The following is a 27,458-nucleotide window of genomic DNA, read 5'->3' as shown; positions in this document are numbered from 1 at the left end:
TGAATGGAGTGGACGTTATCCCTGATGTCCAGACTCGGGCGCTGGGGGAGGAATATAAATTTAATATCGCTGTCAGAATAGGTCCTGATAGGCCAAATTTGTATAGTACTTTTTCCATGTATGTCCAGTGAATTCTATCAAACGCCTTCTCTGCGTCCAGTGAGAGGAAGAGAGAAGGCGTTTGGTTGTGCTCTACCCACTGGATTAGGTCGATGAGGCGTCTAGTGCCGTCCGAGGCTTGTCTGCCAGGTACAAATCCGACCTGATCAGGGTGTATTATTTGTGGAATAATTGTAGAGAGCCGCTGAGCTAGCAATTTTGCGTAAATTTTGGTGTCTGTGTTTAACAGTGAGATTGGGCGGTAGTGTGCTGGTGTGTCAGGGGATTTGCCCGGTTTGGGTATGGTAACAATTAGGGCCTCTAAAGATTCTTTGGGAATTTTACCTGTAGTAGTGTAGTAATTAAAGGTGTTACATAGATGTGGGGTGAGTAAGTCAGAGAAGTATTTGTAATATTCGTTTGGGAATCCATCGGGGCCGGGGGCTTTATGTAGTGGCAGTGTTTTTATTGTCTTGAGGATTTCGGTGGGAGAGAAGGCTGTAGAAATGTTCTCTAGCTGTGCAGTGGAAATAGAGGGAAGATGAATGGAGGAGAGGAATTTGTCAATGTCTTCTAGTGTAGGATGGGCTTCTTGATCAGAGTCTTTAAGATTATATAATTTAGAGTAAAATGCACTAAATTCGTTTGCAATATCTAAGGGGTTGTGTACTCGTTTACCTTGGGAATTAATTAGGGTCTGTATTTTCGTTTTAGCATTGTGTTTTTTCACTTGTCTGGCCATGAATTTTCCTGATTTGTTGGCTGAGGAGTAGTGCTGGAGTTTAAGGCGTTTAATATAATATTCAAATTTTTTATGCAGGTGCTCACTAAGTTGGTGTCTTAAATTTTTTAGATCATCGGAGATGGTACTGGATATTTTGTTTTTGTTGACAATTTCTAACGCACGGATTTGTGTTAATAGTTTTTCAGTGGTGGCTATGTGTTGCTTTTTTGCCTGTGCTCCGAATTTTATGAAAATGCCACGTAAGTAAGCTTTGTGCGCATGCCAAATCATAGATTGATCGTTAATAGAGAATTGGTTGTTGTCGAAGTAGCTCTCAATCTCGGATCTAAGTTCCCTTTCCAGTGTTGGGTTGGTGAGCAGGGATGTGTTCATTCTCCAAATAGTATGTCGTGTATTTTTGTTGCTATTAAATAGTGTGATCGATATCGGTGCGTGGTCCGACCAGGTAATTGTACCAATTCGCGCCTCTGTGATTGTTTGTAGTAGGAATTTATCTGTAAGGAACATATCGATCCGAGAGTAAGAGTGTTGAGAGTTGGAGTAGAAAGTGTAGTCTCGCTCCGTATCGTGTGCGCATCTCCAGGGGTCATAAAGATCTTCATTTTGTATGAGAGAGGAAAGTGTGGAAGGCCTACGTTTGCTTGGGTTAGATGTGTCTAGAGAATTATCAATGATTTCATTAAAGTCCCCACACAGTACTACTGGGTCGGATCTGTAAGGTGCCAATTTGGAGAGTAGTTTGTTGTAAAAAAATTTTTGGCCTGTGTTGGGTGCGTAGAGATTTACTAATGTTAAGCGTTGGTTTTCAAATGTTGCGGAGAGGATCAAATATCTACCATCTTCATCAGTTTCACAGTGGTGTAACTGGAACGAAATGGATGAGCTAATTGCAATCATCACTCCTCTCTTTTTGGTGGTGGCATTGGCAAAGAAGCAGTGTGGGTAACGTTTGTGTGTGCAGTTTGGTGCTTTGTCTTTGAGAAAATGTGTTTCTTGTACGCAGAATATGTCTGCTTTCTGAGTCAGTGCTTCTTTCCAGAGGAGATTACGCTTAAAGGGGGAATTCAAACCTTTGGCATTCAGTGAGGTGATTTTAACGGCCATTTTAGTAGGAGGTGACCTGGGATGCGGACACGGGGAGCGAGACCACACTTAAAAGATTAAGCAACTTTAGATCCTGTCAGAGAGTCCCCAAAAAAAAAAAAAAAAAAAAAAAGGTAAGCAACTTTGTTATGATACTATATATAGAGTATTGTACCTTTCTGAATATATCACAGGTGATTTACCACTATTTGTTACTAGTCAAGCAATACGTAAAGTACTCAAAAAGAGAGCAATCAAACAAGCACTAAAAAGAGATAAAAAGAAAAAAAAAAAAAGAACAATTTCAAAAAAGAAGGCAAAATGAACACTAATAACAAGAGTATCAGTATGCGTGGCACACTATAACCTGAGGGGGTGAGGTAACACTAAAGCAGTGCCCACAGAGGATCCTAGGAGTGGTCGTGACCTAAGGCCTTCGGAATGTGAGGGTGTTCGCCTCTACCAGGGATCTGATTCCGGAATGGAGCGGAGTGTGGATGGGAGCCCATGCGGTCACTCGTGGCAGGGGGTAATGGGAGAAGACCCCAGTTGGTTAATTTTTTGTACCCTTCTTTGGGGGTGTGAATAGGGATTATTTGCTGTTGATAAGTTACCAGAAGCTTGGTAGGGAAGCCCCATTTGTAAGTGATTTTTTTTTCTTGTAAGATGGAGGTGACAGGGGTGAATGCTCTTCGCATCTCCATGGTGGCTTTGGAGAGATCATTGAATAGGAGAACATTTGCATACGGTGCTGGAAGCGGTTTGGCGTTTTTAGCTGCTTGTAAAATCTGCTCCTTAACGTGAAAGTAGTGCACTCTTGCTAGAACATCCCGTGGGATGTCCTGGGACAGGTGCGTAGGTTTGGCGATCCTATGCGCCCGGTCAATGGTGATATCCCGTGCATTTAAACGAGGCAATAGACGTGAGAATAGCTGCTGCAGATAAGGAGTAATTTCATTTGATTTGACAGATTCGGGAATGCCTCTAAATTTTATGTTGTTCCTTCTGGAACGGTCTTCCAAATCTGCCAATTTTAATTTCATGTGGTGTATTTCTGAGGCATGGTGTTGATGCGCATCCAGTAATTCATTATGAGCTTTGACATGGTCATGCATGCTGTTTTCAAGCAGATGAGCTCTTTCTTCTAAGCAGTCTACCCTGTCATGTATTTGGGAGACAGATAGCTGCAGTTCTCTGTGTAGATCTTTCTGCAGTGTGAGGAGCATTGATTTTAACATGGATTCAGTGACAGGATTATCTGATGCAGGGACTGCTGCTAGGGCAGGGACGTGTGTGGTATCAGTGTCCCTGTCTGCCCACTGATGTTTCTTGAGCTGGGGCTCTTTGCTGGGGGAGAGGGCCGGAGAAGAAGCCAGCCTCTTACCTCTGTCCATGCTGGTGTGGGATACCGCAGCATCTGGTGAGGGTATGGTGTCCATCTCTTCCCTGATCATGTTGTCTCCGCATGATAGCGCTGGGAAGTCTTCCTGTGAGAGGGTCAGACGGCGCTCCTCATCAGGCGCTGTGCGGGCTGTGCCTGAGGCGGTGTTCCCGGAGCCGGCGCCATCTTGGGCCTTGTTCATGGCTGCGCTGCCGTAGTAGTCTGTAAGGCGGCGTGGAGCTGGCGGTTTGTTCCGCCGTCTTGACATGCCCGGGGTGGTCACGGATCCTTGCCCCTTCCGTGTGACCGGAGCGGGGTCGGAATGTCGCTGTGTGTTGCTGCGGATCAGTGCCTGTGGAACGGAGCTCTGTACTCAGGCGTCCATTCCTCTCCGCGGCAGGCCACGCCCTCCCGCACTGAGCCCCTTTACATCAGAATCCGCACAGAGCCCCCTTACATCAGAGTCCGCACTGAGCCCCTTTACATCAGAGTCCGCACTGAGCCCCTTTACATCAGAGTCCGCACAGAGCCCCCTTACATCAGAGTCCGCACTGAGCCCCTTTACATCAGAGTCCGCACTGAGCCCCTTTACATCAGAGTCCGCACAGAGCCCCCTTACATCAGATTCCGCACTGAGCCCCCTTACATCAGAGTCCGCACTGAGCCCCTTTACATCAGATTCCGCACTGAGCCCCTTTACATCAGAGTCCGCACAGAGCCCCCTTACATCAGAGTCCGCACTGAGCCCCTTTACATCAGATTCCGCACTGAGCCCCTTTACATCAGAGTCCGCACTGAGCCCCTTTACATCAGATTCCGCACTGAGCCCCTTTACATCAGAGTCCACACTGAGCCCCTTTACATCAGAGTCCGCACTGAGCCCCCTTACATCAGAGTCCGCACTGAGCCCCTTTACATCAGAGTCCGCACTGAGCCCCTTTACATCAGAGTCCGCACTGAGCCCCTTTACATCAGAGACCGCACTGAGCCCCTTTACATCAGATTCCGCACTGAGCCCCTTTACATCAGAGTCCGCACTGAGCCCCTTTACATCAGATTCCGCACTGAGCCCCCTTACATCAGAGTCCGCACTGAGCCCCTTTACATCAGATTCCGCACTGAGCCCCTTTACATCAGAGTCCGCACTGAGCCCCTTTACATCAGATTCCGCACTGAGCCCCTTTACATCAGAGTCCGCACTGAGCCCCTTTACATCAGAGTCCGCACAGAGCCCCCTTACATCAGAGTCCGCACTGAGCCCCTTTACATCAGAGTCCGCACTGAGCCCCTTTACATCAGAGTCCGCACAGAGCCCCCTTACATCAGATTCCGCACTGAGCCCCCTTACATCAGAGTCCGCACTGAGCCCCTTTACATCAGATTCCGCACTGAGCCCCTTTACATCAGAGTCCGCACAGAGCCCCCTTACATCAGAGTCCGCACTGAGCCCCTTTACATCAGATTCCGCACTGAGCCCCTTTACATCAGAGTCCGCACTGAGCCCCTTTACATCAGAGTCCACACTGAGCCCCTTTACATCAGAGTCCGCACTGAGCCCCCTTACATCAGAGTCCGCACTGAGCCCCTTTACATCAGAGTCCGCACTGAGCCCCTTTACATCAGAGTCCGCACTGAGCCCCTTTACATCAGAGACCGCACTGAGCCCCTTTACATCAGATTCCGCACTGAGCCCCTTTACATCAGAGTCCGCACTGAGCCCCTTTACATCAGAGTCCGCACTGAGCCCCCTTACATCAGAGTCCGCACTGAGCCCCTTTACATCAGATTCCGCACTGAGCCCCTTTACATCAGAGTCCGCACTGAGCCCCTTTACATCAGATTCCGCACTGAGCCCCTTTACATCAGAGTCCGCACTGAGCCCCTTTACATCAGAGTCCGCACAGAGCCCCCTTACATCAGAGTCCGCACTGAGCCCCTTTACATCAGAGTCCGCACTGAGCCCCTTTACATCAGAGTCCGCACAGAGCCCCCTTACATCAGATTCCGCACTGAGCCCCCTTACATCAGAGTCCGCACTGAGCCCCTTTACATCAGATTCCGCACTGAGCCCCTTTACATCAGAGTCCGCACAGAGCCCCCTTACATCAGAGTCCGCACTGAGCCCCTTTACATCAGATTCCGCACTGAGCCCCTTTACATCAGAGTCCGCACTGAGCCCCTTTACATCAGATTCCGCACTGAGCCCCTTTACATCAGAGTCCGCACTGAGCCCCTTTACATCAGAGTCCACACTGAGCCCCTTTACATCAGAGTCCGCACTGAGCCCCCTTACATCAGAGTCCGCACTGAGCCCCTTTACATCAGAGTCCGCACTGAGCCCCTTTACATCAGAGTCCGCACTGAGCCCCTTTACATCAGAGACCGCACTGAGCCCCTTTACATCAGATTCCGCACTGAGCCCCTTTACATCAGAGTCCGCACTGAGCCCCTTTACATCAGATTCCGCACTGAGCCCCCTTACATCAGAGTCCGCACTGAGCCCCTTTACATCAGATTCCGCACTGAGCCCCTTTACATCAGAGTCCGCACTGAGCCCCTTTACATCAGATTCCGCACTGAGCCCCTTTACATCAGAGTCCGCACTGAGCCCCTTTACATCAGAGTCCGCACTGAGCCCCTTTACATCAGAGTCCGCACAGAGCCCCCTTACATCAGAGTCCGCACAGAGCCCCCTTACATCAGAGTCCGCACAGAGCCCCCTTACATCAGAGTCCGCACTGAGCCCCCTTACATCAGAGTCCGCACTGAGCCCCCTTACATCAGAGTCCGCACTGAGCCCCTTTACATCAGAGTCCGCACTGAGCCCCTTTACATCAGATTCCGCACTGAGCCCCCTTACATCAGAGTCCGCACTGAGCGCCTTTACATCAGATTCCGCACAGAGCCCCCTTACATCAGAGTCCGCACTGAGCCCCTTTACATCAGAGTCCGCACAGAGGTGTCTTACATCAGAGTCCGCACTGAGCCCCCACTTACTGTAAGGGGGAGCTCTGTGGACTCTAATGTAAAGGGGAACACTGGATTAAGGGGGTCTCTGCTCACCAAAGTCCCCCTCTTGTATCAGAGTCCACAGAACACCCCTTAAATTAGTTTTCTATACACATTGGAAGGCAGGAGAGAGGGTGAGCTTACTCACCCCAGGATGAGGCTCCGGAGCGGGCTGCCTGCAGCTTCCTTAATCTTCCTTAATTCACCACCAGGGATGTGTGGGCGGGGCAGACGTATGGGGGTGTGGGCGGGGCAGACGCAGGGGGTGTGGGCGGGGCAGACACAGGGGTATGGGCGGAGCAGATAGAGTAGAGGGGCGGGAAGAGGAGGAGCAGTGAAACTGTCAGCGTTGGCTGAGCTGTGTGTGAGAGAGACACACAGCTTAGCCGCTCAACCAATCAGCTGCTATTGTAGTTGCACCGGAGCCCAGAGATGACACAGGCACGGCCGCATAGCGGTGGGTGAGCGGCGGCCGTGGCCTGTGTTAACCCTGTCCAGGCCGCGGGCGCCGCTTACCTCCCGCTGTGCGGCCTGATCATCAACAGGCTATGGAGCTGGAGGTCCCAGCCCACCGGGCAAATGCCCGGTCTGCCCTATGGCCAGTCCGGGCCTGCACACACCCATAGATATGAATATAGTCTTCTGGATACACCCAGCCCTTTGGAGAGCAACCATAATGCTGATGCGGTCCACAATGAAACCGCGTTGTACAGCAGCCCTTTTCAATCAGGGTTCCAAGGCACCTCGGGAGTGCCTTGAGGATTCTTTGGGGGTGCCTTGACAAAATGCCTAAAAATGTATCAAAAAAATAAATAAAATAAAATTGTATACAAGTGGATCAGACTTGCCTTTTAGTTACACAAAGCCACGGGTTCTCATTATGCACCATTACAACTCTCTAAAGACTGCCATCCCAACCACCAATGACATCAGTTGATCAGGAGTTCTGTCGCTATCCACAGCATCTTTGTTTGACCCTCCTGTACCCCTCTCCCTCAGCACCGGGCTGATGTTAGCTGACTGATGGAGAGAAATTGAGGGAGAAGAGAAACATTGGAATACTAGTCACCACCAGGTGTGCAAAAGTGTATTTGCTTTGGAAGAGTAAATCACCACTATGGGTGTCTTGATGTTGCCGCATAATGTCAAGCTGGTAGAATCTGGCCCATTTTTAAAAGGGGCACTTCCAGAGGGCCCATAATTTTAGAAGGGCACCTCGAGATCATTTAAAATTGGGGTGCCTCGACCAAAAAAAGTTGAGAAACCCTGCTCTGGACTATTTTAATTTAGCAGGAACATGAAACGCCACACAGTTTTTTTTTGTTTTTTTTTCTGATAGACCAAAATGCCAAACACACACAATAAAATAAAAAGTACAAACACACTAAGGCCCCTTTCACACGGGACGGATCCGTGTTGATCCGCCCCGTGTTTATCCGCTGCTCAGCGGGGATCGCTCCGCTTTCCCCAGCTGAGCAGGCAGATGACAGGGCGGGACCCGCAGACTGTGCAGGGACCGCCCTGTCAGATCTCCGCTCTCCCCTATGGGGGATCGGAGGAACACGGACCGTCTGTCCGTGTTCCTCTGATCCGCTCTGCAGACGGATAGAAAAATAGGATTTTCTTCCGTCCGCAGAATCGGACGAGAGCGGAGGCGGACAACATCGGGTGTCAGCGGATGTACATCCGCTGACACCCGCTATCCCATAGGGATGCATGTATGTCCGTATTTCATCCGAAAACGGATGGATGAAATACGGACATACGGTCCGCACGTGTGAAAGGGGCCTTAGTATTGAATTTTGAAGATTTTATTTGGTTTTCAAAGGTAATGTGGCAGCTTAGAACTGGATGACTTGTCCCTGTGGAAGAGAGAGAAAAAAAAAAAAATAAGTCAGCTGTGGACAAAGAGCTTTTGAATTAAAAAAAACAAAAACAAAAAAAAAACAAAAAAAGTTCATTTCCACTTTAAATATTTGAGCTAAACAAGCATCTAACATTCGGCAAACGCTCACCTTTCTCTTCTTGTCTCCTCCAAGTTCAAAGTGCTTGCACCTCTTTATAGCCAACATCCGCTTTGATCGGCAGTTGGAGTCGACACACTCCAGCCTCAGCACAATCTTCTTGGTGGTCTTGGCCTACAGAGCCACAAAAAAAAAAAAAAAAAAAAGACGTTCTATAAGAATTTCAACCCAGACTCGGATACACATCTGGTTACCATAAAGCAGAAGTTCTCAACCTCAGTCCTCAAGTACCCACAACAGGCCATGTTTTCCTTTATCTTGCACAGGTGCTTTAAATAAGTCAATGGCTTGGTATTTTGGACAGCTCTTTTATCAGAGAGAATATAAGAGAAATCCCCAAAACATGGCCTGTTGGGGGTACTTGAGGACAGGGTTGAGAACCACTGCCGTACAGCAGGGGTATCCAAACTTTGTAAACAAAGGGCCAGTTTACAGTCCTCCATAATTTACAGGGAGGCGCAGACTGGCCAGTGGGAGTAGAAAAAGTCCCGAGATCAGTGGGAGGAATGGGCCCAGTCGTCTGCGTCATGGGGGGGGGGTCAGTCCCAGTCAGCATCAATGGGGGGGGGCACTGTGCACCTTTCATTGGTACAGTGGAACTTCGGATTACAAGCATAATCCATTCCAGGAGAATGCTCGTAATCCAAAGTACTCGCATATCAAAGCGAGTTTCCCCACTGAAGTCAATGAAAACAAAAATTAGTTCCGCATTGACTTCAATGGCATGCAATGCCACATGCGGCCAGAGGTGGGGTGCCAGAGAGCCTCAGAAACGGCCAGAAAGGCCTGAGGAAACCTCGGCAAACCTTTGAAAGACTCCGTTCCCAAGGTGAGCCGAGCTGTGTTCGGGCCTTTCCGAGCGATGCCGCTCGGCTCCAGTGCCCCCCCCACCTCAGGCCAAATGTGGTATTGCACACGCTTTGGTCTGAATCGTGCTTGTTTTGCGAGACACTCGTAAAACAGAGTTAGGATTTTTAAAACTACAGTGCTCGTATTGCGAAACGCTCGTTAACCGAGGTTCCACTGTATAAGTGGAGGGGAATTATGCCCCGTTGTTGGTATCCGTGGATGAAATAATGCCCCAAGGGATAAATGCAAAGGGCCGCAACTGCACCCCCCCCCCCCCGGGCCTCACAGTTTGGAGACCACTGCCATACAGTGTAGAGGAATGACAAAAGATGTGGAATGCAAAGCAAATACACATTTGTAATCCAGATCCTCCTACAGCACTATATGGCTTTACATTATCAGGAGTGTAAAGACTCCCTCCAGACTCCACTCTCTGCTAAAGGGTGACAAAAAAATTATATATATTTTCCAGCTAACGTTTAATCTGCTAAATGTTTTGCCTTCCCTGGTTCCTCTCCTTTCCCCTTCATCAACTTTTTTTTTTTATAACACCTTTCACCTTAGATACCTTACTCTTTTCTAGAAGGAAAAAAAAGTCAGTAAAATAAGTTTGGTAACAAAATTACTAGCTAGTCCTAGCTGTGTAATATGTAAACACTTCCCCCATGGACAATTTAAATATATGTTGTATTTTTCTGCTTATACAAAACGGTAAAACAAAAAAAGGGACGTTATGGCTGCACATCGGACACCACAGCAGTTACAAGCAGAACGTATTTTCCACACATCATCCCTCCCCATACAGAAAACAGAGGAGCGGAGGGCGGATGTTGCTGTACAGTTGACTGGTTGAGCTACAATAGAGAACCAACCGGTGAATAAAGATCAGCAATTACTCTTCGAGGACTCTAGCACACCAAGGCCACTAGGAGTGCAGAGGTGTGACTCTATAGTCTCGATTACATGCCTTATTCCTAATCCCGGTGATTCTATCCCTGGGTCTCTATGCAATGCAGGTGGATCATGGCTGGTGGGAGGGGCCGGCAGGGGGCTGTACATCGACTCCTGTATACATCACAGCCCCCGGACCTCAGTACTCTTCTCCAGAGACCCTCAGCCCTAATGTAAACAGTGGGCTGACACTTGGGAGGAGTTATGCAAATATCAAAATGCCTTGGTGGGTATCAGTCTGGAGGAGTGGGCGTTCCTAGGCAGGCTGTATTTGCATAGGCAACACCCACATGTGAGTCTTCCTGATAGAAATGGGAGGGGCCAGGGACAGTCAAGCTGGGGAGGAAAGAGCTAGATGTCCTCCAGCCAGGAAAGCAAACTCCGACTTGCTGCAGCTTCTAATGCACATTGTGAGAAGCTCACAGTGTGCAGTGAAATCAGAGGAAGCCATTCCAGTCCAGGAGAGGAGCTGGTACAACTGTGCAAGACTGAAGAGAAGGCCGGAATCCCATTTTTAAATGCCAAGTGCCTTAGGTATGTGTCAATATTTGAAGTCCAGCAGCTCTCCTATATCACCACATCAGGCGGTAGTTTCACTGCGTTTCCTGTAAAGTGTTACTAAACCCAGGAGCCTGCACCCGCTACCACTCTCCCACCAAGAGCCCGCTACCACTCGCTCTCCCACCAAGAGCCCGCTACCACCCGCTCTCCCACCAAGAGCCCGCTACCACCCGCTCTCCCACCAAGAGCCAGCTACCACCCGCTCTCCCACCAAGAGCCCGCACCCACTACACCCACTCTCCCCCAAGAGCTCACGCTCACTACACCCGCTCTCCCCCAGGAGCCCGCACCCATTACACCCGCTCTCCCCCCCCCCCAAGAGCCCGCACCATCCGCTCTCCCAACCCCCCCCCCCTGCCCTCCAGGGCCCACCCTCGCTACAGCTGCCCTCCTCCAGGAGCCTGCGCCATCCCCTGATCCCCCAGGAACCCGCACCTGCTACATCCCACTCTCTTCCCCCAGGAGACCACACCATCCCCTGTCCCCCAAGAGCCCTCTACATCCGCTCTCCCCCGCACAATCCCATCCCCCCAGGGGCCCGCTACAGCTGCTCCCCCCCCAGGGGCCCGCTACAGCCGCTCTCCCCTGCACCATCCCATCCCCCAGGGGCCCGCTACAGCCGCTCTCCCCCCAGGGGCCCGCTACAGCCGCTCTCCCACAGTACACAGTCTTGTGACTTCTATCACTGTCTGGTTAAAACTTGTAAGAAATGATCACTCTCATATGACTGTCCTATGAGGCTGCATGACCCCTGACCCTCTGGACAGTGCTGATCACATGCCTAGCAATACACACCAAACTGAGCATGTGCAGAGTGCCTCCTAGAGCTCTGTACTATCAGGAGAAAGATTGGGGACTGTGGAAGAAGAGGAGCTCAGAAGACAGGACCAAACAGTCTTTACACAATGTGGAGGATTAGCCCCTTCGGTTCCACAGCGAGTATAACAAGCATGCTTTACTGCATATACAGACTGAATTTACTGTTGTGGGTTTAGCAACACTAATATTTTCCCCTGGAGACAAAGGAAGCAATGGGCAGTCTCTCCTATAGGGGGAAGAAAACTTTACACAATGGGGTTGATTTACTAAAACCGGAGTGTGCAAAATCTGGTGCAGCCGTGTATGATAGCCAATCAGCTTCTAAATTCAGCTAAGCTTTGATAATAAAACCAGGAAGCCAATTGTGCACACTCCAGTTTTAGTAAATCTCCCCCTAAAGCCCCTTTCACACATGCGGACCGTATGTCTGTATTTCATCCATCCGTTTTTGGATGAAATACAGACATACATCCCTATGGGATAGCGGGTGTCAGCGGATGTACATCCGCTGACACCCGATGTTGTCCGCCTCCGCTCTCGTCCGATTCTGCGGACGGAAGAATCCTATTTTTCCTATTTTTCTATCCGTCTGCAGAGCGGATCGGATGAACACGGACAGACGGTCCGTGTTCCTCCGATCCCCCATAGGGGAGAGCGGAGATCTGACAGGGCGGTCCCTGCACAGTGTGCGGGTCCCGCCCTGTCATCTGCCTGCTCAGCTGGGGAAAACGGAGCGATCCCCGCTGAGCAGCGGATAAACACGGGGCGGATCAACACGGATCCGTCCCGTGTGAAAGGGGCCTTAGAGTCCTTTCACACTGAAGGCGGTTTTCAGGTGTCTTGGCACTAAATATAGAGCCTGTAAAGCGCTTGAAAACTGCCTCCCATGTCACCACAGTGTGAAAACCTGAGTGCTCTGTTCACACTGGGGGCGGTGCGCTTTCAGGACGTCAGAAACGATCCTGCAAGCAGCATCTTTGCGGCGGTTTGGGAGCGTCGTATACATCGCCCCTGCCCATTGGAATGAATGGGTAGTGCTCCCGAAGCACCGCAAGACGGGCGCTTTTAACCCTTTCTTAAAAAGCACCACGCTAACATCCTGGAGTCCGATAAGAACCCCCCCCCGCTCCAAGGATTGGGATGCACCCAGCTACAATACTACATCTACTGATCACGATTGATGAAAAAAAAAAAAAAAAAACGTTTTTAGATGTGAACTGACCTTTTTACGGAAGATTGGCTTGGTCTGTCCACCATAACCGCTCTGCTTACGGTCGTATCGCCTCTTTCCTGCGGAGGATGGAGGAAAACATTTACAATTTTAAATCACAGGGAGACCGACTATTGAAAATAATTCTTGGTAACAGCAGCCAGTCCCATTCATGTCTACTGGGATCAGAGGCAGGACAAGATCAACCAGTGCCCAGGGCAGAGCTGCTAAACTGCGCTCTGCCCCCCCCCCCCACTAATAACCCCCCAGCATTGATGTCAGTGCACACATTAATAACCCCCCAGCATTGATGTCAGTGCACGCATTAATAACCCCCCAGCATTGATGTCAGTGCACGCATTAATAACCCCCCAGCATTGATGTCAGAGCACGCATTAATAACCCCCCAGCATTGATGTCAGTGCACACATTAATAACCCCCCAGCATTGATGTCAGTGCATACATTAATAACCCCCCAGCATTGATGTCAGTGCATACATTAATAACCCCCCAGCATTGATGTCAGTGCATACATTAATAACCCCCCAGCATTGATGTCAGTGCACACATTAATAACCCCCCAGCATTGATGTCAGTGCACACATTAATAACCCCCCAGCATTGATGTCAGTGCACGCATTAATAACCCCCCAGGATTGATGTCAGTGCACACATTAATACATTAATAACCCCCCAGCATTGATGTCAGTGCACACATTAATAACCCTCGGCGTGGAGGGCTCATCGGCCATCAGCTTTCCCTTTTCCACATAAGTGTCTATATGCCCAGGGCATGTACCCCCCCTCTTCTGCCCACCCCAGACCGGGATGCAGCAGCTGATCCACCACTGCTGCCAATTATACAGCAGTGAGGGTGCGGGGCTCCAAACTTAGTGTTTGTTCGGGGGCCACACAACTGCCTTGGGTGAAAACAGCCCTTCTCATGGTTTTTCAGATAAGGTACCTTCATGTAGATGGAGGCCAAAGTCTCATTTTTATGACAGAACTTCTATAGCAGACATGCTTACCCTGGGCGTAGAGGGAGTCTTTCCCCTTCTTGTACTGGGTGACCTTATGAGGCTGATGCTTCCCACATTTCTTGCAGTAAGTTCTGCGGGTTTTAGGGACGTTCACCTGCAAAACAGAGGAGGAGATGTTAAAGCTGAACGTTCGGCAGATGTAAGAGAGACAATAACGTGGCGCTAATCCTGAATACACTAAAGCAGGGGGAGGCAACCAGGAGCCCCTCCAGCTGCTGCGGAACAACAATTCCCATGAGGCATTGCAAGGCTGGCTATTACAATTAACTCCCAGAGGCACGATGGGACTTGTAGTTCTGCAGCAGCTGGAGGGCCCCCAGGTTGCCTCCCCCTGCACTAAAGCAAGCGGACCTTCACCTCACAGATGCGCTGAACATCCAACACACCCTTCAGTAATCTAATTTTTTGTTGTTTATTTTTTTACCATCACCATCTTTTATACATTTTTACAATTTTCACTTTTTTGGTCCACTCCTCTGTGCTAAAGCCTCCTAGGACATCCGCGGCCCCCCACCCAGGAGCCTGCTACATCTGCGCTCCCCCGCCAGGGGCCCGCTACATCCGCACCCGCCCCCCCCGGAGCCTGCTACATCCGCACCCGCCCCCCACCCGGAGCCTGCTACATCCGCACCCGCCCCCCCCCGGAGCCTGCTACATCCGCACCCGCCCCCCCCCCCAGGAGCCCGCTACATCCGCGCTCCCCTCCCCCCAGGAGCCCGCTACATCCGCGCTCCCCTCCCCCAGGAGCCCGCTACATCCGCGCTCCCCTCCCCAGGAGCCCGCTACATCCGCGCTCCCCTCCCCAGGAGCCCGCTACATCCACGCTCCCCTCCCCCCAGGAGCCCGCTACATCCGCGCTCCCCTCCCCCCAGGAGCCCGCTACATCCACGCTCCCCTCCCCCCAGGAGCCCGCTACATCCGCGCTCCCCTCCCCCCCCAGGAGCCCGCTACATCCGCGCTCCCCTCCCCCCAGGAGCCCGCTACATCCGCGCTCCCCTCCCCCCCAGGAGCCCGCTACATCTGCCCCCCCTCGGAGCCCGCTACATCTGCCCCCCTCCCCCCCAGGAGCCCGCTACATCCGCTCCCCCCCCAGGAGCCCGCTACATCCGCTCCCCCCCCCAGGAGCCTGCACCCGAGACAATAATGCGGCGCTAATCCTCAATACACTAAAGCAGGGGGAGGTAACCAGTAGTCCTCCAGCTGCCGTGGAACCACATCTCCTATGAGGCATTGCAAGGCTGGCAGTTACAATTACTCCCAGAGGCATGATGGGACTTGTAGTTCTGCAACAGCTCGAGGGCCCCCAGGTTGCCTCCCTCTGCACTAAAGCAAGCGGACCTTCACCTCACAGATGCGCTGAACATCCGACACACCCTTCAGTAATCTCATTTTTTTTTTTTTTTTTTACCATCACCATCTTCTATACATTTTTACAATTTTCACTTTTTTGGTCCACTCCTTTGTGCTAAAGCCTCCTAGGAAGGCGTGTCTAGTGCACCAGGATGCTTCACTTTATATCCGCAGAGGACTGGCTGAATCAGGAAGAGGCACCCAATGGCGTCAAAGCAAACACACCGGTGTGGGGCAAAGTGCGTAGAAGCGGATCATATTAGGCAGAGCGACGTACCAATGCGCTGCTACCTACTTCCAGGTTTGGCACGCCCCCCCCCCCCCCCCCCGCTGTCACTGTACACAGCCCTTGGAGGACTGAAACGACATCCAATGTCACTTCCTCCTCTTGGCCCTAAAGGGATGATTCAAGTAATATACGGGAAAAGTCCCCCAGAGGTGTTTTTAACCACCTCAATACCGGGCACTTTCACCCCCTTCCTGCCCAGGCCATTTTTCAGTTTTCAGCGCTGTCGCACTTTGAATGACAATTACGCGGTCATGTTACACTGGACCCTAATTAAATTTTTATCATTTTTTCCCCACAAATAGAGCTTTCTTTTGGTGGTATTTGATCACCTCTGCTGTTTTTATTTTATTGCGCTATAAACAAAAGAAGAGGGACAATTTTGAAAAAACACAATATTTTTTACTTTTTGCTATAATAAATATCCAATTTTTTTTTTTTTTAACAAATTTTTTCCTCAGTTTAGGCCATTATGTATTCTTCTACATATTTTTGTGAAAAAAAAATTGCGATAAGTGTATATTGATTGGTTTGCGCAAAAGTTATAGCATCTACAAAATAGGGGATAGATTTATAGCATTTTTATTATTTATTTATTTTTTACTAGTAATGGCGGCGATCTGCAATTTTTATTGTGACTGCGATATTGCGGCGGACACATCGGACACTTTTGACACATTTTTGGGACCATTCACATTTATACAGTGATCAATGCTATAAAATTGCATTGATTACTGTGTAAATGTGACTGGCAGGGAAGGGGTTAACACTAGGGGGCGCTCGAGGGGTTAATGTATGACCTAAGGAGGTGATTCTAACTGTGGGGGGAGGTGACTGACTGGGGGAGGTGACCGATCGGTGTCCCTATGTACAAGGGACATGCCATCGGTCTCCTCTCCTCTCTGACAGGACGTGGATCTGTGTTTACATGCACAGATCCACGCTCCTGCTCTGTTACCCGGCAATCGCGGGTGCCCGGCGGACATCGCGGCCGCCGGGCACGCGCACCAGGTCCCGAGCGACGCAGCGGGCACGCCCCCTAGTGGCTCGGAAGGGCGAGGACGTCATATGATGTCCTCCCAGAACAACAGAAGCCTCGTCCCGCCGTCATATGACGGTGGGCGGTGGCTTAGTGGTTAAGCAGTAAGGTAAATACGGGATTATCTGACAGCTTTTAAGAAAATTCTGGTTGGGAGGTCCCTTCCCTATACACTGGTAACTATGTGAGGTGGCTACACTGTCTATACACAATTGTTTATGCATTTTTCAATTTGATATGCTAAATACAATTTCTTTGCAGCAAACCTATTCTCTGAAGACCCTAATCGTATGGGATGAAACGCGTCAGACTGTCATACATCAGACATTCGGTCATGTAATGTTATGTACAATTTCTGTGTTTGCATTTTCTGCACTTTGATTGGGCATGCCCCCCCCACCAGAGCTCATATTTTAACCATTATGGAAATATTGCATGCTAATATTTTAAGAACGCATTTCTCTAAATCCATTTACTACTAATTTACACCTTGCTGCTTAAAAAACCCCTCTGGGGGAACTTTCCCGTATTATACTAGCCGGAGTGTGCAGCACCATTACCTTTCTATATATACCGTATTTATCGGCGTATAACACACACTTTTTTCCCCCCTGAAAATTAGGGGGGGGGGGATCAGGGGCGCGTGTTATAAGCCGATTGCTTACCTCGGAGAAGGAGGGGGACGAGCAATGCCGCCGGAATCACTGAGCCATCATGTCTTGTTTACTCGGCTCTGACGTCACACACACACACACACGTCCCGCCTCCGCCACGGGCATTGGACCAGTGTTCTGTCAATCACAGGAGCTGGTGCAATGGCGGAGGCAAACGTGTGTGTGAGAGCCGAGTAATGTAAACAGAAGATGACGGCTCAGCGATTCTGGCGGCGCTCGTCCCCCTCCCGATTTCCTGCACTACATTAGAGATGGCGAGGCTGTGAAAAGGCATCAGGCTGCATTGGATGGGCGCAGATCAGGCTGCATTGGATGGGTGCAGATCAGGCTGCATTGGATGGGCGCAGATCAGGCTGCATTGGATGGGCGCAGATCAGGCTGCATTGGATGGGCGCAGATCAGGCTGCAGAAGGGCACAGAGGCTGCATTGGATGGGCGCAGATCAGGCTGCAGATGGGGACAGAGGCTGCATTGGATGGGTGCAGATCAGGCTGCAGATGGGGACAGAGGCTGCATTGGATGGGCGCAGATCAGGCTGCAGATGGGGACAGAGGCTGCATTGGATGGGCGCAGATCAGTCTGCAGAAGGGCACAGAGGCTGCATTGGATGGGAGCAGATCAGGCTGCAGATGGGGACAGAGGCTGCATTGGATGGGAGCAGATCAGGCTGCAGATGGGGACAGAGGCTGCATTGGATGGGCGCAGATCAGTCTGCAGAAGGGCACAGAGGCTGCATTGGATTGGCGCAGATCAGACTGCATTGGATGGGTGCAGATCATTATTTTGCTTCAAAGTGATTTGAAAAAAAAAAAAAATTCCCCTGAAACTTCCCTCTTAAATTGGGGTGCGTGTTATACTCCAATAAATACAGTATGTCCCCCCCCCCCCCCCCATGCTAAGGATGATTCAAGTTTTTTTTTTTTAAAAGATTGTGTTTGAAAGACCACTGTGCAAATACCATGTGACAAAATATTGCAACGATCTCAATTTTATTCTCTAGGGTCTCTGCTAAAAAAAAAAATTGGGAATTCTGAGTAATTTTCTAGCATTTTGTATACACGATTTTACGAGAGGTGTGCCATAATTGGCCTGGTACGGAAGTGGATAAACAGCGTCTTGTATTGACTGGGGGTTACCGCTGCTGAACGCGAACCACGCAAATGTATGGAGCTGTGCTGCAACCGCGTGCAATACACGCTACCGCAGTGCGTCAATTACTGGTTTACAGTGCCTTTGAAAAAGTATTTATACCCCTTGAAAAGTTTCCCACATTTTGTCATGTTACAACCAAAAAACGTAAATGTATTTTATTGGGATTTTATGTGATAGACCAACACAAAGTGGCACCATAATTGTGAAGTGGAAGGAAAATGATAAATGTTTTTCAACATTTTTACAAATAAATATGGGAAAAGTGTGTGTGTGTGTGTGTGTGTGTGTGTGTGAACATTTGTATTCAGCCCACTTTACTCTGGTACCCCTAAATAAAATCTAGTGGAACCAATTGCCTTCAGAAGTCACCTAATTAGTAAATAGAGTCCACCTGTGTGTCATTTAATCTCAGCATAAATACAGCTGTTCTGTGAAGCCCTCAGAGGTTTGTTAGAGAACCTTAAGCTGGATACACAACATACAACTTTTGTTGTTAATTTTCTTTAGCTTTACCTTCAACTATGTAGTACAAGGACCTGCCTGATCGTATACACCTTGTCAGTGTTCAGGTTTGACCTCATTATTATATGGTTTTGGTAAAAAAAATATATATATATTTATATTATTATTAATAAATGTAATAATAAATGTATATTAATAAATGTAATTGTATAATAATAATAAATGTATATTAATGTAATAATAATAATAATAATAATAATAGTAATAGTATATTAATGTAATAATAATAGTATATTAATAATAAATGTAATAATAATAAATGTATAATAGTATATTAATATTTTTTATTATTATATTATAATATATATGTTTATTACATTTATTATTACTATAATAAATGTATGAATACATATTAACTATATATATATATATATATATATATATATATATATATATATATATATATATATATATATATATATATATATATTTTTTTTTTTTTTTTTTTTTTTTTTTTTATTTTATTTTATATTATTGTAGTGTGTATCCAGCTTTACTGAACAAACATCATGAAGGCCGAGGAACACACCAGACAGGTCAGGGATAAAGATGTGGAGAAGTATAAAGCAGGGTTAGGTTATAAAAAAATCTTCCAAGCTTTGAACATCTCACAGAGCACTGTTCAATCCATCATCCGAAAATGGAAAGAGTATGGCACAACTGCAAACCTACCAAGACATGGCCGTCCACATAAACTGACCAGCCGGGCAAGGAGAGCATTCATCAGAGAAGAGCCAAGAGGTCCATGGTAACTCTGGAGGAGCTGCAGAGATCCACAGCTCAGGTGGGAGAATCTGTCCACAGGACAACTATTAGTCGTGTTCTCCACAAATCTGCCCTTTATGGAAGAGTGACAAGAAGAAAGACATTGGTGAAAGAAAGTCATAAGAAGTCCTGTTTGTAGTTTGTGAGAAGCCATGTGGAGGACACAGCAAACATGTGGAAGAAGGTGCTCTGGTCAGATGAGACCAAAATTCAACTTTTTGGCCTAAAAGCAAAACGCTATGTGTGGGGGGAAAACTAACACTGCACATCACCCTGAACACACCATCCCCACTGTGAAACATGGTGGTGGCAGCATCATGTGGTGGGGAAGCTTTTCTTCAGCAGGGACAGGGAAGCTGGTCAGAGTTGATGGGAAGATGGATGGAGCCAAATACAGGGCAATCTTAGAAGAAAACCTGTTAGAGTCTGCAAAAGACTTGAGACTGGGGTGGAGGTTCACCTTCCAGCAGGACAACGACCCGAAACATACAACCAGAGCTACAATGGAATGGTTTAGATCAAAGCATATGTATGTGTTAGAATGGCCCAGTCACAGTCCAGACCTAAATCACATTGAGAATCTTGGCAAGACTTGAAAATTGCTGTTCACAGACACTCTCCATCCAATCTGACAGAGCTTGAGATATTTTACAAAGAAGAGGAATGGGCAAAAATGTCCTCTCTAGATGTGCAAAGCTGGTAGAGACATCCCCAAAAAGACTTGTAGAGAAAGCGGGTTCTACAAAGTATTGACTCCGGGGGGCGCCATACAAATGTACCTCCCACACTTTTCACATAGAGAAATGCCATGCAGCCGTCACTATAGACCGGAAGTGGCTGCAAAGAGCCCACAGGGGACAAGCAAGCAGCCTTAGATCTGTTCCTGAGGCCTACCTATTATTGTTAGCAGTTGGGCCCCGAACACCCCCATATACAGTACACAGGGAGCCCCCCGCCCTATAGAAGAAGGCCCCAGGCCTCTCAGATATGGAAAGCCGCAGGCCCCCGATCCCCCCCACAGCTAACATCAATCCTTGGAGGACCCGGTTCGAGGCACATCCCTAAACACGGACCTAGCGAGGGATAAACCATCACTAAAGACTGACAGACCGGGCCCAGCACGGAGGATGGAAGCGGATTCTGGATCAGGAGACACAGCCACACAGGACTCACCATCTTGGCCCGCCGCGTAAGAGAAGGACCGGAAGACGGAAGTGAGGCAAGTAATGCACTATAGACTACCAACGAGTTGATAATGGGATAGAGCGTAACGCCGCGCTCTTCTCTCCTCTCTATGGTCTATAGACGCAATGCGTGTGGACGACGGCGCCGCGGCGTCTTCTCGCACAGCGAGTTAGAGTGACGCATGCGTGTTGACCACCGCCTGCTCGCACAGCGACTGAGAGTGACGCATGCGTGTTGACGCCACTGTACCCCCGTACAGCAGCGTTGCTATGGGTTACCAACCGTCAGAAGAAAACTGTCATAAAATCATTAAAAACTGTCATTAAATCATTAAAAGCTGTCATTAAATCATTAACATGCCATCATGTATTAGAAGATAAAATATATAATAAATTATAACCGAGTCCATAAGGGTGAATACATAACAAATGAGACGCAGTCTAAAAATCAATCGGCGTCATTGGCCTTAGCAACCAGTCAGCTTCCATCTTTTTTTTTTTTCTCACACGGCTTAAAAAAAAAAAATGATATTAAAAGCTGATTGGCTGCGCTCCAGAGACAAATTTTGTGTCAGACTCTTTTTTTTTTTCTTTTTTACGAATTCCCTCAACTGGTACAAGTCGTCCTTTAACCCTTTTGCTACCAGATCAATCCCCCCCCCCCGCAGAGAAGCAAACTGGCATTAATTAGGACCAATTCTGAGAGAAATGCCAACGTTGAGCCGCATTCGGTGTCTGGAAGCCATCGGAAATATGGCAGCTTCCTGTGCGGGGCTCGTGTTTGCTAGGAGGCCGGAATCCGCTGGCTTCCTAGCAACCAATAATGCACCCCCAGCCCCGTTCAGCTGCCAGCCAGGAGGTTCCTGACCCAGGGGCTGAATGTAAACAAAGGAGTGAGGCGCTTGCTTACATCCTTGCCCATATATGGTAATGGGCGTATTTGGGTAATGACAGAACTCTGTCTGGCGGATGAATGTAAACAAAGAGGCGAGGGACGCTTGCTGATGATGTCACTTCTTACATTGCATGCTGCTTCTCCAACCATTACATATTTGCTTCCCCCTTCTTTAGTCGCTCCACTGATCACTGCCCCCACCCCCACCCCCTTTCCTGGTACAGGTGTCTCCTTTCCCTTGAGGGGTCCTCTATGGAGTCACCCGTTTGACATTAAAGCGGGGGTTCACCCACACCGCCAAAAAAAAAAAAATATTAAAAGCCAGCAGCTACAAATACTGCAGCTGCTGACTTTTAATACATGGCCACTTACCTGTCCCAGGGTCCAGCGATGTCGGCAGGGGACGCCGAGAACCCGCTCGGTTCTCGGCAGCTGCCACCGCCATCCTGGGTGAGGGAATCAGGAAGTGAAGCGTTGTGGCTTCACTTCCCGGTTCCCTACTGCGCATGCGCGAGTCGCACTGCGCGTCCCTAGTGGTCCCCGCTCTCTCCTGGGAGCTGTGTGTTCCCAGCAGACAGCGCGGTCAGGACGGGAAGAGGCGTAGACTCCCATGGGAGTCTATGCCGGAAGTGGGTGCAAATACCTGTCTTAGACAGGTATCTGCACCCCCCTCCCCCCTGAAAGGTGGCAAATGTGACACCGGAGGGGGGGAGGGTTCCGAAAAGCGGAAGTTCCATTTTTGTGTGGAACTCCACTTTAAAAAAGCAAGCAGAGCTGGCTAAACGGAGCGTACATGTGCGGTGACTCCATGCATGGGCAGCCAGAGCGGGCTAGATGGGCAATTGGCATAATTGGACATGAAATCTCAAGGGGGGGGGGGGGGGGGGCGTCAGGTGGACTTCCACAGAAGTGATGAGTGGACACTCCTGGTCCAAAGTTCAGGGAAGCAGCACACAGAAATCAAGAGGATGCTTTGGTGAAGATTCCCATTGTGCTTCTGGACTTTGATTTTAACAAACATTTATATGCATATTGCTCTGCACCAAAAAAGAAACCTACTTTCATTTTAGAACACACAAACACAATCAAATATGGGATTTGCATGCAACTGTGAAACAGGGGACTCTCATATAAGGGGGACTCTCATGTAAGGGGGACTTTGATCTGGACCCTGATGTAAGGGGGCACTTTGATGGGGACTCTCATGTAAGGGGGACTTTGATCTGGACCCTGATGTAAGGGGGTACTTTGATGGGGACTCTCATGTAAGGGGGACTTTGATCTGGACCCTGATGTAAAGGGGGGGACTTTGATGGGGACTCTCATGTAAGGGGGACTTTGATCTGGACCCTGATGTAACGGGGGGCTTTGATGGGGACTCTCATGTAAGGGGGACTCTGTTCTGGATCCTGATATAAGGGGGGACTCTGATAGGGTCTCTCATGTAAGGGGGACTTTGATCTGGACCCTGATGTAAGGGGGCACTTTGATGGGGACTCTCATGTAAGGGGGACTTTGATCTGGACCCTGATGTAAGGGGGCACTTTGATGGGGACTCTCATGTAAGGGGGACTCTGATCTGGACCCCGATGTAAGGGGGGACTTTGATGGGGACTCCTCTCATGTAAGGGGGACTTTGATCTGGACCCTGATGTAAGGGGGCACTTTGATGGGGTCTCTCATGAAAGGGGGACTCTGATCTGAACCCTGATGTAAGGGGGGACTTTGATGGGGACTCCTCTCATGTAAGGGGGACTTTGATCTGTACCCTGATGTAAAGGGTCACTTTGATGGGGACTCTCATGTAAGGGGGACTCTGATCTGAACCCTGATGTAAGGGGAGACTTTGATGGGGTCTCTCATGTAAGGGGGACTCTGATCTGGACCCTGATGTAAGGGGGGACTCTTATGGGGTCTCTCATGCAAGGGGGGCTCTGATCTGGATCCTGATGTAAGGGGGGACTCTGATAGGGTCTCTCATGTAAGGGGGACTCTGATCTGGTCCCTGATGTAAGGGGGGACTCTTATGGGGTCCCTCATGTAAGGGGGGCTCTGATCTGTATCCTGATGTAAGGGGGCACTCTGATAGGGTCTCTCATGTAAAGGGGACTCTGATCTGGTCCCTGATGTAAGGGGGGACTCTTATGGGGTCTCTCATGTAAGGGGGGCTCTGATCTGGTCCCTGATGTAAGGGGGAGCTTCGATGGGGTCTCTCATGAAAGGGGGACTCTGATCTGGACCCTGATGTAAGGGGGGGCTCTGATGGGGACTCTCATGTGACAACACTCAGCCCCTCCCCCACAATGATCAGCAGAGTTGTCACCCGTGTCAGTGGAGATCTCCGGGCCTTCATAGAAAGTGAGATTCCTGTATCCCCGTCCTCTCCACTCACAGAGATACAATTGTGCCTTCTGATGGTTTGTAGGAGAAGTGACTCCCGGAGAATGAAGTCCGTAGGGGGGGGGTGTCCACCTCTACTTCCAACATCACCCCTACAGAGACCAATCAGAGCGGAGACTGTGGGCCAGGCCTTCTCGTCCAACATCAGTACCTGATTTCACAAATGCTCTTCTGGAAGAATGGTAAAACATTCCCATAGACACACTCCTAAACCTTGTGGACAGCCTTCCCAGAAGAGTTGAAGCTGTTATGGCTGCAAAGGGCGGGGCCAACTCAATTTTGAACCCTACGGACTAAGACTGGGATGACATTAAAGTTCATGTGTGTGTAAAGGCAGGCGTCCCAATACTTTTGGTAATATAGTGTATGTAGGTTGGCATGAAGGCATTCCTCTGGAAAAAAACCACAATGACAATTATATGTATGAATGAAAGGGGGGGGGGGTCACACTAATTTCTGGGTCTAGCATTGTCAGGGTAATGGGGCTGGACACCCATTTATGTCATAGTTCATCCAAGAGATGAGGTTTCTTCCTAAGTCCAATAATAAGCTTATACAAAGGCGGACTATCATCTATCAGTTGAAGCCAGGTGGTCAGAGTAGGATGAGTAGTTCCTTTCCAAGACAGAAGTACAGTCTTCTTGGCAATGAAGTACATACCGTGCCTTGCAAAAGTATTCACCCCCCTTGGCATTTTTCCTGTTTTGTTGCCTCACACCCTGGAATTAACATGGATTGTTTGAGGATTTGCATCACTTCATTTACAGAACATGCCCACAACTTGGAAGATTTTTTAAATTTTTTTATTGTGAAGCAAACAACAAAAAGGACAAAATAACAGAAAAAGTCAATGTGCAAAACTATTCACCCCCCTAAAGTCAATACTTTGTAGAGCCACCTATCACAACTCCAAGTCGCTTTGGATAAATCTCTATGGGCTTGCCACATCTTACCACTGGGATTTTTACCCATTCCTCCTCCAAAACTGCTCCAGCTCCTTCAAGTTGGATGGTTTGCGCTTGTGAACAGCAATCTTTAAGTCTGACCACAGATTTTCTATTGGATTGAGGTCTGGGCTTTGACTAGGCCATTCCAACACATTTACATGTTTCCCCTTAAACCACTCAGGTGTTGCTTTAGCAGTGTGTTTGGGGTCATTGTCCTGCTGGAAGGTGAACCTCCGTCCTAGCCTCAAATCACATACAGAGTGCTACAGGTTTTGCTCAAGAATATCCCTGTATTTAGCACCATCCATCTTTCCCTCAACTCTGACCAGTTTCCCAGTCCCAACTGCTGAAAAACATCCCCACAGCATGATGCTGCCACCACCATGTTTCACAGTGGGGATGGTGTTCTTTGGGTGATGTGATGTGTTGGGTTTGCACCAGACATAGCGTTTTCTTTGATGGCCAAAAAGTTCAGTTTTAGGCTCATCAGACCAGAGCACCTTCCTCCATACATTTTGGGAGTCTCCCACATGCCTTTTCGCAAACTCAAAACGTGCCATTTTGTTTTTTGCTGAAAGTAATGGCTTTCTTCTGGCCACTCTGCCATGAAGCCCAACTCTATGGAGCGTATGGCTTATTGTGATCCTATGTAGAGATACTCCAGTCTCTGCTGTGGAACTCTGCAGCTCCTCCAGGGTTACCTTAGGTCTCTGTGCTGCCTCTCTGATTAATGCCCTCCTTGCCCGGTCCATGAGTTTTGGTGTGCGGCCGTCTCTTGGCAGGTTGGCTGTTGTGCCATGTTCTTTCCATTTGGTTATGATAGATTTGATGGGGCTCCTAGGGGTCCTCAAAGATTTGGATTTTTTTTTTATAACCTAACCCTGACTTGTACTTCTCAACAACATTGTCCCTTACTTGTTTGGAGAGTTCCTTGGTCTTCATGGCAGTGTTTGGTTAGTGGTGCCTCTTGTTTAGGTGTTGCAGCCTCTGGGGCCTTTCAGAAAAGTGTGTATATGTAATGACAGGTCATGTGACACTTAGATTGCACACAGGTGGACATCATTTCACTAATTATGTGACTTCTGAAGGTAATTGGTTGCGCCAGAGCTTTTTATTAGCTCCATAACAAAGGGGGTGAATACATACGCACATGACAATTATCCGTTTTTTATTTCTGAAAAATAGTTTTATGTATATATTTTTCTAATTTTACTTCACCAACTTAGACTATTGTGTTCTGATCCATCATGTATAATTCATATTAAAAAAAAACATTGAGCTAAAAGCTGTAATGTAAAAAAATAGGTAAAAAGCCAAGGGGGTGAATACTTTTGCAAGAATCCTCCATAGAGATCTATGAGGACATGCTGGGACTTGTAGTTCATACAGACAATCCTCCGTAGAGGTCTATGGGGACATGCTGGGACTTGTAGTTCATACAGAGAATCCTCCATAGAGGTCTATGGGGACATGCTGGGACTTGTAGTTCATACAGAGAATCCTCCATAGAGGTCTATGGGGACATGTTGGGACTTGTAGTTCATACAAAGAATCCTCCATAGAGGTCTATGGGGACATGCTGGGAGTTACTATACTATACTGTACATGGACAGAATTTGCACTAAGCCAACATTTCTGTATTAAAAATCCTTTCTTTTTTTTTTTATTGATCATTATCATGAAAATTAAAAGAAAGAAATGCTTGAAATATAACACAGTCTGTGTGTAAGACATTTATATAAAATATATGAGTTTCACTTTTTGAATTGAATTACTGAAATAAATTAACTTTTTGAGGATATTCTAGATTTTTGACAGGCACCTGTAATCAATAAAGTGTATTTTTGGTCAAAACCCTATTTTTTGTTGTTTTTGTATCGATAAAGTTGAATTTAAAAAAAAAAATAATTTATAAAGTGTAAAAAAAATATATTTAAATGAAATAAAATAAAAATAAATTGTTTCTCAGATGTGCACAATTATTAAATCTTGACTTTTTTGGGTATCTATTTACTCATCTTAACCTCATGTCTTATATTTAAAAAAAAAAAAAAGTAGGTATTATATGGTGTTTGTGTGCACTAAAATGCATTTGTGTCTTTACTGTTAAAAAAAAAAATGCATTTGTGTATTTTTTTTTCCCTGAAAATTTGCATTTAATAAACAGCTGCACGAATATCGTGTGATGTAAAATATGGCAACAACCAACATTTAATTCTCCAGGGTCGCTCCTTTCATAAAATATATCATGTTTGGCTATTATAAGCCATTTTTCTAGCTAAAAAACATCTTTATTGTAACAAGTGTGTGAGAAATGGCAAAACTGTCTCTGGCAGCGAAGGGTTAACAGGTTTACAAATTTGAATTTTTTGTGTTAGAAAAAAAAAAAATCTCATGTGACATGACCGTGTATACATATGTCAGTTTTTCAGTTAGAAAAAAATAAATAAAAAATGATTAAATCTTGTCTTT

At 47.9% G+C, this 27,458-nt stretch overlaps 1 protein-coding gene and 1 non-coding gene across 2 annotated transcripts; both read right to left on the bottom strand.

Moving 5' to 3' along the window:
- Positions 1-8,106: 8,106 nt before the first annotated feature.
- On the bottom strand, positions 8,107-20,850 carry LOC141105797 (large ribosomal subunit protein eL42). Its single transcript, XM_073595926.1, has 5 exons — positions 20,734-20,850; positions 13,761-13,866; positions 12,744-12,811; positions 8,333-8,455; positions 8,107-8,179 (listed from the first exon to the last, which is right to left on the bottom strand). Exons 1-5 carry the CDS (start codon positions 20,734-20,736, stop codon positions 8,159-8,161), a joined length of 321 nt encoding a protein of 106 aa, XP_073452027.1. The 5' UTR covers positions 20,737-20,850; the 3' UTR covers positions 8,107-8,158.
- On the bottom strand, positions 10,016-10,150 carry LOC141106998 (small nucleolar RNA SNORA3/SNORA45 family). Its single transcript, XR_012235765.1, has one exon. It is a non-coding gene; the product is annotated as a small nucleolar RNA SNORA3/SNORA45 family (small nucleolar RNA).
- Positions 20,851-27,458: the final 6,608 nt, after the last annotated feature.

This window comes from Aquarana catesbeiana, linkage group LG08, assembly GCF_042186555.1.
Source record: "Aquarana catesbeiana isolate 2022-GZ linkage group LG08, ASM4218655v1, whole genome shotgun sequence".
In the NCBI taxonomy this organism is placed as follows: domain Eukaryota; kingdom Metazoa; phylum Chordata; class Amphibia; order Anura; family Ranidae; genus Aquarana; species Aquarana catesbeiana.
This window is presented reverse-complemented; position numbering and strand designations above follow the sequence as displayed.

Coding starts and splice junctions, on each gene's coding strand:
- LOC141105797 (XM_073595926.1), bottom strand. Junction 12,812..13,760: donor AGACTCCCTCTACGCCCAGG/GTAAGCATGTCT, acceptor CATCCTCCGCAG/GAAAGAGGCGATACGACCGT. Junction 8,456..12,743: donor AGCCAATCTTCCGTAAAAAG/GTCAGTTCACAT, acceptor GTGGCTCTGTAG/GCCAAGACCACCAAGAAGAT.